Here is a 15,048-nt window from a genome sequence, read left to right as displayed (position 1 = left end):
GCTGTTGTCTTGACAGGAACTAATGGGGATCCATAATAAACCCCAGGAAGAGTAGCTACTGCCTTGGCAGGAACTAATGGGGATCCATAATAAACCCCAGGAAGAGTAGCTGCTGCCTTGACAGGAACTAATGGGGATCCATAATAAACCCCAGGAAGAGTAGCTACTGCCTTGGCAGGAACTAATGGGGATCCATAATAAACCCCAGGAAGAGTAGCTGCTGCCTTGACAGGAACTAATGGGGATCCATAATAAACCCCAGGAAGAGTAGCTACTGCCTTGGCAGGAACTAATGGGGATCCATAATAAACCCCAGGAAGAGTAGCTGCTGCCTTGGCAGGAACTAATGGGGATCCATAATAAACCCCAGGAAGAGTAGCTGCTGCCTTGGCAAGAACTAATGGAGATCCATAATAAACCCCAGGAAGAGTAGCTGCTGCCTTGGCAGGAACTAATGGGGATCCATAATAAACCCCAGGACGAGTAGCTGCTGCCTTGGCAGGAACTAATGGGGATCCATAATAAACCCCAGGAAGAGTAGCTGCTGCCTTGGCAGGAACTAATGGGGATCCATAATAAACCCCAGGAAGAGTAGCTGCTGCCTTGGCAGGAACTAATGGGGATCCATAATAAACCCCAGGAAGAGTAGCTGCTGCCTTGGCAGGAACTAATGGGGATCTATAATAAACCCCAGGAAGAGTAGCTGCTACCTTGGCAGGAACTAATGGGGATCCATAATAAACCCCAGGAAGAGTATCTGCTGCCTTGACAGGAACTAATGGGGATCCATAATAAACCCCAGGAAGAGTAGCTGCTGCCTTGGCAGGAACTAATGGGGATCTATAATAAACCCCAGGAAGAGTAGCTGTTGTCTTGACAGGAACTAATGGGGATCCATAATAAACCCCAGGAAGAGTAGATGTTGTCTTGACAGGAACTAATGGGTATCCATAATAAACCCCAGGAAGAGTAGCTGCTGCCTTGGCAGGAACTAATGGGGATCCATAATAAACCCCAGGAAGAGTATCTACTGCCTTGGCAGGAACTAATGGGGATCCATAATAAACCCCAGGAAGAGTAGCTGCTGCCTTGGCAAGAACTAATGGAGATCCATAATAAACCCCAGGAAGAGTAGCTGCTGCCTTGGCAGGAACTAATGGGGATCCATAATAAACCCCAGGAAGAGTAGCTGCTGCCTTGGCAGGAACTAATGGGGATCCATAATAAACCCCAGGAAGAGTAGCTGCTGCCTTGGCAGGAACTAATGGGGATCCATAATAAACCCCAGGAAGAGTATCTGCTGCCTTGACAGGAACTAATGGGGATCCATAATAAACACCAGGAAGAGTAGCTGCTGCCTTGGCAGGAACTAATGGGGATCCATAATAAACCCCAGGAAGAGTAGCTGCTGCCTTGACAGGAACTAATGGGGATCCATATTAAACCCCAGGAAGAGTAGCTGCTGCCTTGACAGGAACTAATGGGGATCCATAATAAACCCCAGGAAGAGTAGCTACTGCCTTGGTAGGAACTAATGGGGATCCATAATAAACCCCAGGAAGAGTAGCTGCTGTCTTGACAGGAACTAATGAGGATCCATAATAAACCCCAGGAAGAGTAGCTGCTGCCTTGGCAGGAACTAATGGGGATCCATAGTAAACCACAGGAAGAGTAGCTACTGCCTTGGTAGGAACTAATGGGGATCCATAATAAACCCCAGGAAGAGTAGCTGCTGTCTTGACAGGAACTAATGAGGATCCATAATGAATACAAATACCTATAAAATAATGCTTGAAAAGATGAAGAGTGGTACTCGGTGATGTGTTGGATTTAACCTAAACATAACGCTTTGTGTTCAGGACTTAAAGTTAATTTCTTTGCTGCATGTTTTGCAGTTTTACTTTAGTGCCTTATTGCAAACAGGATTCATGTTTTGGAATATGTTTTATTATGTACAGGCTTCCTTCTTTTCACTCTGTCAATTAGGCTAGAATTGTGGAGTAACTACAATGTTATTTATCCATTTTCCGTTTTCTCCTATCACAGCTATTCAACTCTGTAACTGTTTTAAAGTCACCATTGGCCTCATGGTGAAATCCCTGAGGGGTTTCCTTCCTCTCCGGCAACTGATTTAGGAAGGACGCCCGTATCTTTGTAGTGACTGGGTGGATTGATACACCATCCAAAGTGTAATTAATAACTTCACCATGCTCAAAGGGATATTCAATGTCTGCAGTAGGTGCCCTTCTCTCTAATTCCACTTTGACATTATTGTGGGTAGGCCAGTGACACAAAATCTTAATTTAATAAAATGTTAAATTCAGGCCGCAACACAACGAAATGTGGAAAAAGTCAAGGGGTGTGAATACTTTGTGAAGGCACTGTAAACATTCACTTCCGTTCTTCTCCTCTTTTCCCTGGCCTCTCTCACTCCCTCCATCTCACGGATCCAACACACTCTTAGGTCTATGTCCCAAATTGCACCAAACCTCCCTGGTCTTTGTGGTTTGAAATTCACTGCTTGACTTAGGCACCGTACACATAATTGTATGTGTTGGGTACAGAAATTAGGTAGTCATTGAAAAAATCATGTTAAACACTATTTCACACACAGTGAGTCCATGCAACTTATTATGTGATTTGTTAAGCATGTTTTCACTCCTGAACGTATATAGGCTTGTCAGAACAAAGGGGTTGAATACTTATTGACTCAAAGCCTTTCATCTCTTCAGTTTTTATACATTTTTAGATACATTCTTAAACATAATTCCACTTTGAACGTATGTGTGTGTGTGTGTTTTGTGTGTCACTGGCCTACACACACACACACACACACATCTCAATTTAATCCATTTTAAATTCAGACTGTAACACAACAAACTGTGGGGGAAAAGTCACGAGCTGTGAACACTTTCTAAAGGTGCTGTAAGTCTGAAGTCTTTTCCCCATTCCCCCTCCCCGTCTCCAGCCCCGGTCTGTCTGGTCCCACTGCCCTGCTGCAGGGTGCCGGTGGTGCCAGCAGCAGCCCTCGCTGTGTAGCCATTCCTGGAGGAACAGCCTTCATCACCAAGGAGACGTTTGGTGCCCAGCTGCCCTCTAGGTCAACGCCAGGCAAGACCCCGGGACCAGGACACCTCAGAGACGGTACAGATGATTGGTTAATCACCTATGGATTATCACATTCCTACCTGCTCCTTCCATTTTAAACCATTGTGTTCCGGAGAGATGTAACATAATTGAAGCTCCTATTTGGTGTGATTAAGAAAATGTGTATCCCCCTCCGTTGCTATGACGACAAGCCATGTCTCAAGGCTACAAGTGCCACCTGTTACATTTAAATGTAGTCCATGGGGGGGCGTCCAGTGTGACTGTTAGTTAGGCCCGGCTGACTGGCCCAGTGTGACTGTTAATTAGACCCGTCTGACTGGCCCAGTGTGACTGTTAATTAGGCCCGTCTGACTGGCCCAGTGTGACTGTTAGTTAGACCCGTCTGACTGGCCCAGTGTGACTGTTAGTTAGACCCGTCTGACTGGCCCAGTGTGACTGTTAATTAGACCCGTCTGACTGGCCCAGTGTGACTGTTAGTTAGACCCGTCTGACTGGGCCAGTGTGAATGTTAGTTAGACCCGTCTGCCTGGGCCAGTGTGACTGTTAGTTAGGTCCGTCTGACTGGGCCAGTGTGACTGTTAGTTAGACCCGTCTGACTGGCCCAGTGTGAATGTTAATGAGACCTGTCTGACTGGCCCAGTGTGACTGGTAGTTAAGACCCGTCTGACTGGCCCAGTGTGAATGTTAATTAGACCCAGTGTGACTGTTAGTTAGACCTGTCTGACTGGCCCAGTGTGACTGTTAGTTAGGCCCGTCTGACTGGCCCAGTGTGACTGTTAGTTAGACCCGTCTGACTGGCCCAGTGTGACTGTTAGTTAGACCCGTTTGACTGGCCCAGTGTGATTGTTAGTTAGACCCGTCTGACTGGCCCAGTGTGACTGTTAGTTAGGTCCGTCTGACTGGGCCAGTGTGACTGTTAGTTAGACCCGTCTGACTGGCCCAGTGTGAATGTTAATTAGACCCAGTGTGACTGTTAGTTAGGCCCGTCTGACTGGCCCAGTGTGACTGTTAGTTAGGTCCGTCTGACTGGGCCAGTGTGACTGTTAGTTAGACCCGTCTGACTGGCCCAGTGTGAATGTTAATGAGACCCGTCTGACTGGCCCAGTGTGACTGGTAGTTAGACCCGTCTGACTGGCCCAGTGTGACTGGTAGTTAGACCCGTCTGACTGGCCCAGTGTGACTGTTAGTTAGGCCCGTCTGACTGGCCCAGTGTGACTGTTAGTTAGACCCGTCTGACTGGCCCAGTGTGACTGTTAGTTAGGCCCGTCTGACTGGCCCAGTGTGACTGTTAGTTAGGTCCGTCTGACTGGGCCAGTGTGACTGTTAGTTAGACCCGTCTGACTGGACCAGTGTGACTGTTAGTTAGGCCCGTCTGACTGGCCCAGTGTGACTGTTAGTTAGGCCCGTCTGACTGGCCCAGTGTGACTGTTAGTTAGACCCGTCTGACTGGCCCAGTGTGACTGTTAGTTAGGCCCGTCTGACTGGCCCAGTGTGACTGTTAGTTAGGTCCGTCTGACTGGGCCAGTGTGACTGTTAGTTAGACCCGTCTGACTGGACCAGTGTGACTGTTAGTTAGGCCCGTCTGACTGGCCCAGTGTGACTGTTAGTTAGACCCGTCTGACTGGCCCAGTGTGAATGTTAATTAGACCCAGTGTGACTGTTAGTTAGACCTGTCTGACTGGCCCAGTTTGACTGTTAGTTAGGCCCGTCTGACTGGCCCAGTGTGACTGTTAGTTAGACCCGTCTGACTGGCCCAGTGTGACTGTTAGTTAGGCCCGTCTGACTGGCCCAGTGTGACTGTTAGTTAGGTCCGTCTGACTGGGCCAGTGTGACTGTTAGTTAGACCCATCTGACTGGCCCAGTGTGAATGTTAATGAGACCCGTCTGACTGGCCCAGTGTGACTGGTAGTTAGACCCGTCTGACTGTACCAGTGTGACTGTTAGTTAGACCCGTCTGACTGGCCCAGTGTGACTGTTAGTTAGACCCGTCTGACTGGCCCAGTGTGAATGTTAATTAGACCCAGTGTGACTGTTAGTTAGACCTGTCTGACTGGCCCAGTGTGACTGTTAGTTAGACCCGTCTGACTGGCCCAGTGTGACTGTTAGTTAGGCCCGTCTGACTGGCCCAGTGTTAATGTTAGTTAGACCCGTCTGACTGGCCCAGTGTGACTGTTAGTTAGACCCGTCTGACTGGCCCAGTGTGACTGTTAGTTAGGCCCGTCTGACTGGCCCAGTGTGACTGTTAGTTAGACCCGTCTGACTGGCCCAGTGTGACTGTTAGTTAGGCCCGTCTGACTGGCCCAGTGTGACTGTTAGTTAGACCCTTCTGTCTGACTGGACATGTTGTTTTTGTGTTCAGATGGAAAACAGTCCAGCGGCAGACAGGAAGTGACTCACTCAGACCCTTTTAACACATTCCAACCCTCTCATTATCAAGGTGAGTTTCTAGTTACCTAATCCTCAGTATAGTATCTATATATAGTTCTACTAGTTACCTAACCCTCTGTCTCTTCTCTATATATAGTTGTACTAGTTACCTAACCCTCAGTATATTATCTATATGTAGTTGTACTAGTTACCTAACCCTCAGTATAGTATCTAAATATAGTTGTACTAGTTACCTAACCCTCTGTCTCTTCTCTATATATAGTTGTACTAGTTACCTAACCCTCAGTCTCTTCTCTATATATAGTTGTACTAGTTACCTAACCCTCAGTATTATCTATATATAGTTGTACTAGTTACCTAACCCTCTGTCTCTTCTCTATATATAGTTGTACTAGTTACCTAACCCTCAGTATTATCTATATATAGTTGTACTAGTTACCTAACCCTCTGTCTCTTCTCTATATATAGTTGTACTAGTTACCTAACCCTCAGTATTATCTATATATAGTTGTACTAGTTACCTAATCCTCAGTATAGTATCTATATATAGTTGTACTAGTTACCTAACCCTCTGTCTCTTCTCTATATATAGTTGTACTAGTTACCTAACCCTCAGTATAGTATCTATATATAGTTGTACTAGTTACCTAACCCTCAGTATAGTGTCTATATACAGTTCTACTAGTTACCTAACCCTCAGTATAGTATCTATATATAGTTGTACTAGTTACCTAACCCTCAGTATAGTATCTATATATAGTTGTACTAGTTACCTAACCCTCAGTATAGTATCTATATATAGTTGTACTAGTTACCTAACCCTCAGTATAGTATCTATATATAGTTCTACTAGTTACCTAACCCTCAGTATAGTATCTATATATAGTTGTACTAGTTACCTAACCCTCAGTATAGTATATATATATAGTTGTACTAGTTACCTAACCCTCAGTATAGTATCTATATATAGTTGTACTAGTTACCTAACCCTCAGTATAGTATCTATATATAGTTCTACTAGTTACCTAACCCTCAGTATAGTATCTATATATAGTTGTACTAGTTACCTAACCCTCAGTATAGTATATATATATAGTTGTACTAGTTACCTAACCCTCAGTATAGTATCTATATATAGTTGTACTAGTTACCTAACCCTCAGTATAGTATCTATATATAGTTACCTAACCCTCAGTATAGTATCTATATATAGTTGTACTAGTTACCTAACCCTCAGTATAGTATCTATATATAGTTGTACTAGTTACCTAACCCTCAGTCTACTCCCCATATATATAGTTGTGCTAGTTACCTAACCCTCAGTATAGTATCTATATATAGTTGTACTAGTTACCTAACCCTCAGTCTCTTCTCTATATATAGTTGTACTAGTTACCTAATCCTCAGTATAGTATCTATATATAGTTGTACTAGTTACCTAACCCTCAGTATAGTATCTATATATAGTTGTACTAGTTACCTAACCCTCAGTCTCTTCTCTATATATAGTTGTACTAGTTACCTAACCCTCAGTATTATCTATATATAGTTGTACTAGTTACCTAACCCTCTGTCTCTTCTCTATATATAGTTGTACTAGTTACCTAACCCTCAGTATTATCTATATATAGTTGTACTAGTTACCTAACCCTCTGTCTCTTCTCTATATATAGTTGTACTAGTTACCTAACCCTCAGTATTATCTATATATAGTTGTACTAGTTACCTAATCCTCAGTATAGTATCTATATATAGTTGTACTAGTTACCTAACCCTCTGTCTCTTCTCTATATATTGTTCTGCTAGTTACCTAACCCTCAGTATTATCTATATATAGTTCGACTAGTTACCTAACCCTCAGTATAGTATCTCTATATAGTTCGACTAGTTACCTAACCTCAGTATAGTATCTAGGGTTAGGTAACTATGTTAACTGTTGTCTGGTTCTCTGTGTGGGGGACACACCATGTTCTCTGGTTCTCTGTGTTGGTGGGGACACCATGTTAACTGTTCTCTGGTTCTCTGTGTTGATGGGGACACCATGTTAACTGTTCTCTGTGTTGGTGGGGACACCATGGTAACTGTTCTCTGTGTTGGTAGGGACACCATGTTCTCCGTGTTGGTAGGGACACCATGTTCTCTGTGTTGGTGGGGACACCATGTTAACTGTTCCCTGGTTCTCTGTGTTGGTGGGGACACCATGTTAACTGTTCCCTGGTTCTCTGTGTTGGTGGGTCACCATGTTGACTGTTCTCTGTGTTGGTGGGGACACCATGTTGACTGTTCTCTGTGTTGGTGGGGACACCATGTTGACTGTTCTCTGTGTTGATGGGGACACCATGTTCTCTGTGTTGGTGGGGACACCATGTTCTCTGTGTTGGTGGGGACACCATGTTGACTGTTCTCTGTGTTGGTGGGGACACCATGTTGACTGTTCTCTGTGTTGGTGGGGACACCATGTTGACTGTTCTGTGTGTTGGTGGGGACACCATGTTCTCTGGTTCTCTGTGTTGGTGGGGACACCATGTTGACTGTTCTATGTGTTGGTGGGGACACCATGTTGACTGTTCTCTGTGTTGGTGGGGACACCATGTTGACTGTTCTCTGTGTTGGTGGGGACACCATGTTCTCTGGTTCTCTGTGTTGGTGGGGACACCATGTTAACTGTTCTCTGTGTTGGTGGGGACACCATGTTCTCTGGTTCTCTGTGTTGGTGGGGACACCATGTTGACTGTTCTCTGTGTTGGTGGGGACACCATGTTCTCTGGTTCTCTGTGTTGGTGGGGACACCATGTTAACTGTTCTCTGTGTTGGTAGGGACACCATGTTCTCTGTGTTGGTAGGGACACCATGTTCTCTGGTTCTCTGTGTTGGTGGGGACACCATGTTAACTGTTCTCTGTGTTGGTGGGGACACCATGTTCTCTGGTTCTCTGTGTTGGTGGGGACACCATGTTGACTGTTCTCTGTGTTGGTGGGGACACCATGTTCTCTGGTTCTCTGTGTTGGTGGGGACACCATGTTAACTGTTCTCTGTGTTGGTAGGGACACCATGTTCTATGTGTTGGTGGGGACACCATGTTAACTGTTCTCTGTGTTGATGGGGACACCATGTTCTCTGGTTCTCTGTGTTGATGGGGACACCATGTTAACTGTTCTCTGTGTTGGTGGGGACACCATGTTCTCTGGTTCTCTGTGTTGGTGGGGGCACCATGTTGACTGTTCTTTGTTGGTATGGACACCATGTTGACTGTTCTCTGTGTTTGTGGGGACACCATGTTGACTGTTCTCTGTGTTGGTGGGGACACCATGTTAACTGTTCTCTGTGTTGGTGGGGACACCATGTTAACTGTTCTCTGTGTTGGTGGGGACACCATGTTCTCTGGTTCTCTGTGTTGATGGGGACACCATGTTCTCTGTGTTGGTAGGGACACCATGTTCTCTGTGTTGGTGGGGACACCTTGTTCTCTGTGTTGGTGGGGACACCATGTTGACTGTTCTCTGTGTTGGTGGGGACACCATGTTGACTGTTCTCTGTGTTGGTGGGGACACCATGTTGACTGTTCTGTGTGTTGGTGGGGACACCATGTTCTCTGGTTCTCTGTGTTGGTGGGGACACCATGTTGACTGTTCTCTGTGTTGGTGGGGACACCATGTTGACTGTTCTGTGTGTTGGTGGGGACACCATGTTCTCTGGTTCTCTGTGTTGGTGGGGACACCATGTTAACTGTTCTCTGTGTTGATGGGGACACCATGTTCTCTGGTTCTCTGTGTTGATGGGGACACCATGTTCTCTGTGTTGGTAGGGACACCATGTTCTCTGGTTCTCTGTGTTGGTGGGGACACCATGTTAACTGTTCTCTGTGTTGATGGGGACACCATGTTCTCTGGTTCTCTGTGTTGATGGGGACACCATGTTCTCTGTGTTGGTAGGGACACCATGTTCTCTGGTTCTCTGTGTTGGTGGGGACACCATGTTAACTGTTCTCTGTGTTGGTGGGGACACCATGTTAACTGTTCTCTGTGTTGGTATGGACACCATGTTGACTGTTCTCTGTGTTTTTGGGGACACCATGTTGACTGTTCTCTGTGTTGGTATGGACACCATGTTGACTGTTCTCTGTGTTTTTGGGGACACCATGTTGACTGTTCTCTGTGTTGGTGGGGACACCATGTTGTCTGTTCTCTGTGTTGGTGGGGACACCATGTTAACTGTTCTCTGTGTTGGTGGGGACACCATGTTGACTGTTCTCTGGTTCTCTGCGTAGGCTCAGTGCTGTTAAGTCTGCTGTTACAGCATCCTTTAGACCCCAGCAGTCTGGGTCTGGGTCACCTGCTCTGCATCAGCCCTGACGCACTACCTGGTCTCCTGACCAACACCTGTCTCAGCTCGTAAGACCCCCCCCCCCATCATCCTCATTACGCTGGTTTTATTTCACTGTGTTTTTTGTTTGATGCAGTCACTGAGTCAGTCATTTAACACTGTGCCCACCCTTACAGAGGGTCTTCGGTTGGCTCCAGTTCCTCCTCGACAGAACCCAGGCTTGTTCCCCACCACAACAAGCCCCACAGCCAGCAGCCGCGCTTCAAACACTATCAGAACCTGGCCCTGTCTGGCCTCAACATGATGGCCCTGCCCAGACACCACACTGCCTTGCCTCCTGAGGACCCGCCCAACCCGAACCCTTCCCACTCTGCCCCTGCCCTGAAAAACAATACCAGGTCCTGTCCTGGTGCTGTCCACCTCCTCCCTCTCCTCGACTACCACATCGGCCTGTTCTGCCAGAGTCTGGAGGCTATCGCCCTGGACGGCTCAGGGACAGGGTCTGGTAAGAGGACCCTGAGAGGGAGCTCTCTGTCCGGGTCGTCGGACGGCAGCCTGGCCTCCAGCGTGGAGGATTCCCTAGGCAGTCAGGAGGAGTTTGCCCTGGCAGCCCTGAAGGCCCTGCATCATACTGTGGCCCAGAGCTCTGAGGTCGTGAACACCCTGCTGGCCCTAACGCCTGGAGCAGAGGGGAGCCCTCCACAGGGTAACAGTAGACACGGGTATGTATGATTTGAAAATGTTAATGTCCCGAATGAGGAAATTCAATACGACACTTTTTAAAAACACAATAGATAAGCAGCGCGTGGAGCTACGGTCGGCAGGCTGAATGTGTGCAACATGCTATAATACATACGATACACAATTCAGGTTTTAAAGGGCTTGATCTTTTTTGCGTGTTTGAAGCATTTCATTTCATTGTATCAGTCTTGAGAAAGGCCACAGGGCTGAACCACCATCACTCAATGTTTGCCTCCCAGTCTCTAATCTGTGTTCGATGTTTTTATGTCCTTTTAAGGGAAGTTTTTATTTTGTATTTTACCTTTTTATTTTACTAGGCAAGTCAGTTAAGAACAAATTCTTATTTTCAATGATGTCCTACCGGGGGAACAGTGGGTTTAAACTGCCTTGTTCAGCTCGGGGATTCGATCTGGCAACCTTTCGGTTACTAGTCCAACGCTCTAACCACTAGGCTACCTGCCACCTCTACGCTCTAACCACTAGGCTACCTGCCACCTCTACACTCTAACCACTAGGCTACCCTGCCACCTCTACACTCTAACCACTAGGCTACCCTGCCACCTCTACACTCTAACCACTAGGCTACGCTGCCACCTCTACACTCTAACCACTAGGCTACCTGCCACCTCTACGCTCTAACCACTAGGCTACCTGCCACCTCTACACTCTAACCACTAGGCTACCTGCCACCTCTACGCTCTAACCACTAGGATACCTGCCACCTCTACACTCTAACCACTAGGCTACCTGCCACCTCTATACTCTAACCACTAGGCTACCCTGCCACCTCTACACTCTAACCACTAGGCTACCCTGCCACCTCTACACTCTAACCACTAGGCTACGCTGCCACCTCTACACTCTAACCACTAGGCTACCTGCCACCTCTACACTCTAACCACTAGGCTACCTGCCACCTCTACACTCTAACCACTAGGCTACCCTGCCACCTCTACACTCTAACCACTAGGCTACCTGCCACCTCTACACTCTAACCACTAGGCTACCTGCCACCTCTACACTCTAACCACTAGGCTACCCTGCCACCTCTACACTCTAACCACTAGGCTACGCTGCCACCTCTACACTCTAACCACTAGGCTACCTGCCACCTCTACGCTCTAACCACTAGGCTACCTGCCACCTCTACACTCTAACCACTAGGCTACCTGCCACCTCTACGCTCTAACCACTAGGATACCTGCCACCTCTACACTCTAACCACTAGGCTACCTGACACCTCTACACTCTAACCACTAGGCTACCTGCCACCTCTACACTCTAACCACTAGGATACCTGCCACCTCTACACTCTAACCACTAGGCTACCTGCCACCTCTATACTCTAACCACTAGGCTACCCTGCCACCTCTACACTCTAACCACTAGGCTACCCTGCCACCTCTACACTCTAACCACTAGGCTACGCTGCCACCTCTACACTCTAACCACTAGGCTACCTGCCACCTCTACACTCTAACCACTAGGCTACCTGCCACCTCTACACTCTAACCACTAGGCTACCTGCCACCTCTACACTCTAACCACTTTGATACCTGCCACCTCTACACTCTAACCACTAGGCTACCTGCCACCTCTACACTCTAACCACTAGGCTACCTGCCACCTCTACACTCTAACCACTAGGCTACCTGCCACCTCTACACTCTAACCACTAGGCTACCTGCCGCCCCTCTAACCACTAGGCCACCTGCCTCCCCTCTAACCACTAGGCTACCTGCCACCTCTACATTCTAACCACTAGGCCACCTGCCTCCCCTCTAACCACTAGGCTACCTGCCGCCCCTCTAACCACTAGGCCACCTGCCGCCCCTCTAACCACTAGGCTACCTGCCGCCCCTCTAACCACTAGGCCACCTGCCGCCCCTCTAACCACTAGGCTACCTGCCGCCCCTCTAACCACTAGGCCACCTGCCTCCCCTCTAACCACTAGGCTACCTGCCGCCCCTCTAACCACTAGGCCACCTGCCGCCCCTCTAACCACTAGGCTACCTGCCGCCCCTCTAACCACTAGGCCACCTGCCGCCCCTCTAACCACTAGGCTACCTGCCTCCCCCTCTAACCATTAGGCTACCTGCCACCTCTACATTCTAACCACTAGGCTACCTGCCTCCCCTCTAACCACTAGGCTACCTGCCTCCTCTACACTCTAACCACTAGGCTACCTGCCGCCTCTACACTCTAACCACTAGGCTACCTGCCTCCTCTACACTCTAACCACTAGGCTACCCTGCTGCCTCTATACTCTAACCACTAGGCTACCCTGCCACCTCTACACTCTAACCACTAGGCTACCTGCCGCCTCTACACTCTAACCACTAGGCTACCTGCCTCCTCTACACTCTAACCACTAGGCTACCTGCCGCCCCGGTCTCTAGTCTGTGTTAGACCTATTCATGTCCTTTAAGGGCAGCCTGTGAAGCTCTCTGCTGGGTCCACATACTTATTAAGATAGTGACTATGTGTTATAATGTTCTGTTTAATTGATTCTATGGATCCCAGGACTCCCTGGAAAACAGTGGCTAGTGTTCCTGAGTGGACGATCCTGGCTAAATTAATTATTTTTATTTACCAACAGGCCCATCCTGGCCTCAGGCCTGGCCCCCCTGCTGCCTGACACCTCCATCCAGCCTGGGACTTCTAGAACCTCTGAGACCCCAGTAGATGGCACCAGAGAGGGTCCGGCCCTCCACCCTCTCCTCAGGAAGCTCCTTCAGCTGTCAGACCCCTCCTTCTCCACCAGCGCTTTTCAGAGGGAGGCCCTGGTGCCTAGCAGTCTGACGACTCTCAACATGCTGCTGGAGAGAGCACAGGAGCGGCAGCTTTCCAGGCAAGTCCTTAGATTCTTCCCAAATGGCACCCTATCCCCTATATAGTGCACTACTTTGGACCCGAGCCCTGGTTCAAAGTAGTGCACTATGTAGGGAATAGGGTGCCATTTTGGATGCATTCTCTTTAATGCAGAAAATAAAGGACATTGACTGTCTAGTTTAGTTAATCTTCTTATATAAGCAAGTAAGACTGCTCTCTTTTAGTTTTGAGAGCTTTGATTTATTGTCAAATGATTGTTCAATCTTCAAATCATTTAAATGTTTCCAAGTCTGTGAGTTTTATTTTATGGTATGAGTGAAGGAAGGAAGTGAACGGGAATTTCCTACCTTGATCTGATATGTAATGACGTCTCCTGGCTACAGGTTCCTGTGTTGTCTAGTCAGGTCAGGCTCTGTCACAGCCGGCCGCGACCGGGAGACCCATGGGGAGGGTTAGGGGAGGGTTTGGCCGGCAGGGATGTCCTTGTCCCATCGCGCACTAGCGACTCCTGTGGCTGGCCGTGCGCAGTGCAAGCTGACATGGTCACCAGGTGTACGGTGTTTCCTCCGACACATTGGTGCGGCTGGCTTCCGAGTTAAACGGGCATTGTATCAAGAAGCATGGCTCCGAGTCCGTACGGGAGTTGCAGCGATGAGACAAGACTGTAACTAGCAATTGGTTAACACAAAATTGGGTTTCTAAAGTGGTTAAATGTATAGATATTGTAACCCCCCCCCCCCCCTAAACTCAAAATGCAGAATAATGCCTGGCTGGATGAGGGCTGGGCCACGAACGTAAAACTCGTAAAACTGACTATCCTACCGATCCTTGACTTTGGCGATGTCATTTACAAAATAGCCTCCAACACTCTACTCAGCAAACTGGATGCAGTCTGTCACAGTGCCATCTGTTTTGTCACCAAGCCCCATATACTACCCACCACTGTGACCTGTATGCTCTCGTTGGCTGGTCCTCTCTTCATATTTGTCGCCAACCCCACTGGCTCCAGGTTATCTATAAGTCTTTGCTAGGTAGGTAGGTATCTCAGCTCACTGGTCACCATAGCAGCACCCACCTGTAGCACATGCTCCAGCAGGTATATTTCACTGGTTACCCCCAAAGCCAATTCCTCCTTTGGCCGCCTTTCCTTCCAGTTCTCTGCTGCCAGTGACTGGAATGAAATGCAAAAATCGCTGAAGCCGGAGACGTATATCTCCCTCACTAACTTTATGTATCAGCTGTCAGAGCAGCTCACAGATCACTGCACCTGTAAATAGCCTATCTATCTACCTCATCCCCATATTGTATTTATTTATCTTGCTCCTTTGCACCCCAGTATCTCTACTTGCACATTCATCTTCTGCTCATCTATCATTCCAGTGTTTAATTGCTATATTGTAATTACTTCACCACTATGGCCTATTTATTTCCTTACCTCCCTAATCTTACCTCATTTGCACACACTGTAGATAGACTTTTCTATTGTGTTGTTGACTGTACGTTTGTTTATTCCATGTGTAACTCTGAGTTGTTGTATTTGTCGCACTGCTTTGCTTTATCTTGGCCAGGTCGCAGTTGTAAATGAAAACTTGTTCTCAACTGGCCTACCTGGTTAAATAAAGGTGAAATAAATAAAAAAAAAAGCAATATTGCAAG

The 15,048-nt window shown here is 47.6% G+C and overlaps 1 protein-coding gene across 1 annotated transcript in view; it reads left to right on the top strand.

The window, feature by feature from the left end:
• The window catches only part of atrip (ATR interacting protein), a 46,437-nt gene that overhangs the window by 14,049 nt on the left and 17,340 nt on the right, over positions 1-15,048 (top strand). Inside the window, exons 5-9 of the mRNA XM_036984286.1 lie at positions 2,969-3,144; positions 5,468-5,545; positions 9,764-9,887; positions 9,996-10,541; positions 13,160-13,411. Of these exons, the coding sequence (XP_036840181.1) occupies positions 2,969-3,144; positions 5,468-5,545; positions 9,764-9,887; positions 9,996-10,541; positions 13,160-13,411 (1,176 nt within the window). The remainder of the gene's footprint in view (positions 1-2,968; positions 3,145-5,467; positions 5,546-9,763; positions 9,888-9,995; positions 10,542-13,159; positions 13,412-15,048) is intronic.

This window comes from Oncorhynchus mykiss, chromosome 7, assembly GCF_013265735.2.
Source record: "Oncorhynchus mykiss isolate Arlee chromosome 7, USDA_OmykA_1.1, whole genome shotgun sequence".
In the NCBI taxonomy this organism is placed as follows: Eukaryota; Metazoa; Chordata; class Actinopteri; order Salmoniformes; family Salmonidae; genus Oncorhynchus; species Oncorhynchus mykiss.
This window is presented reverse-complemented; position numbering and strand designations above follow the sequence as displayed.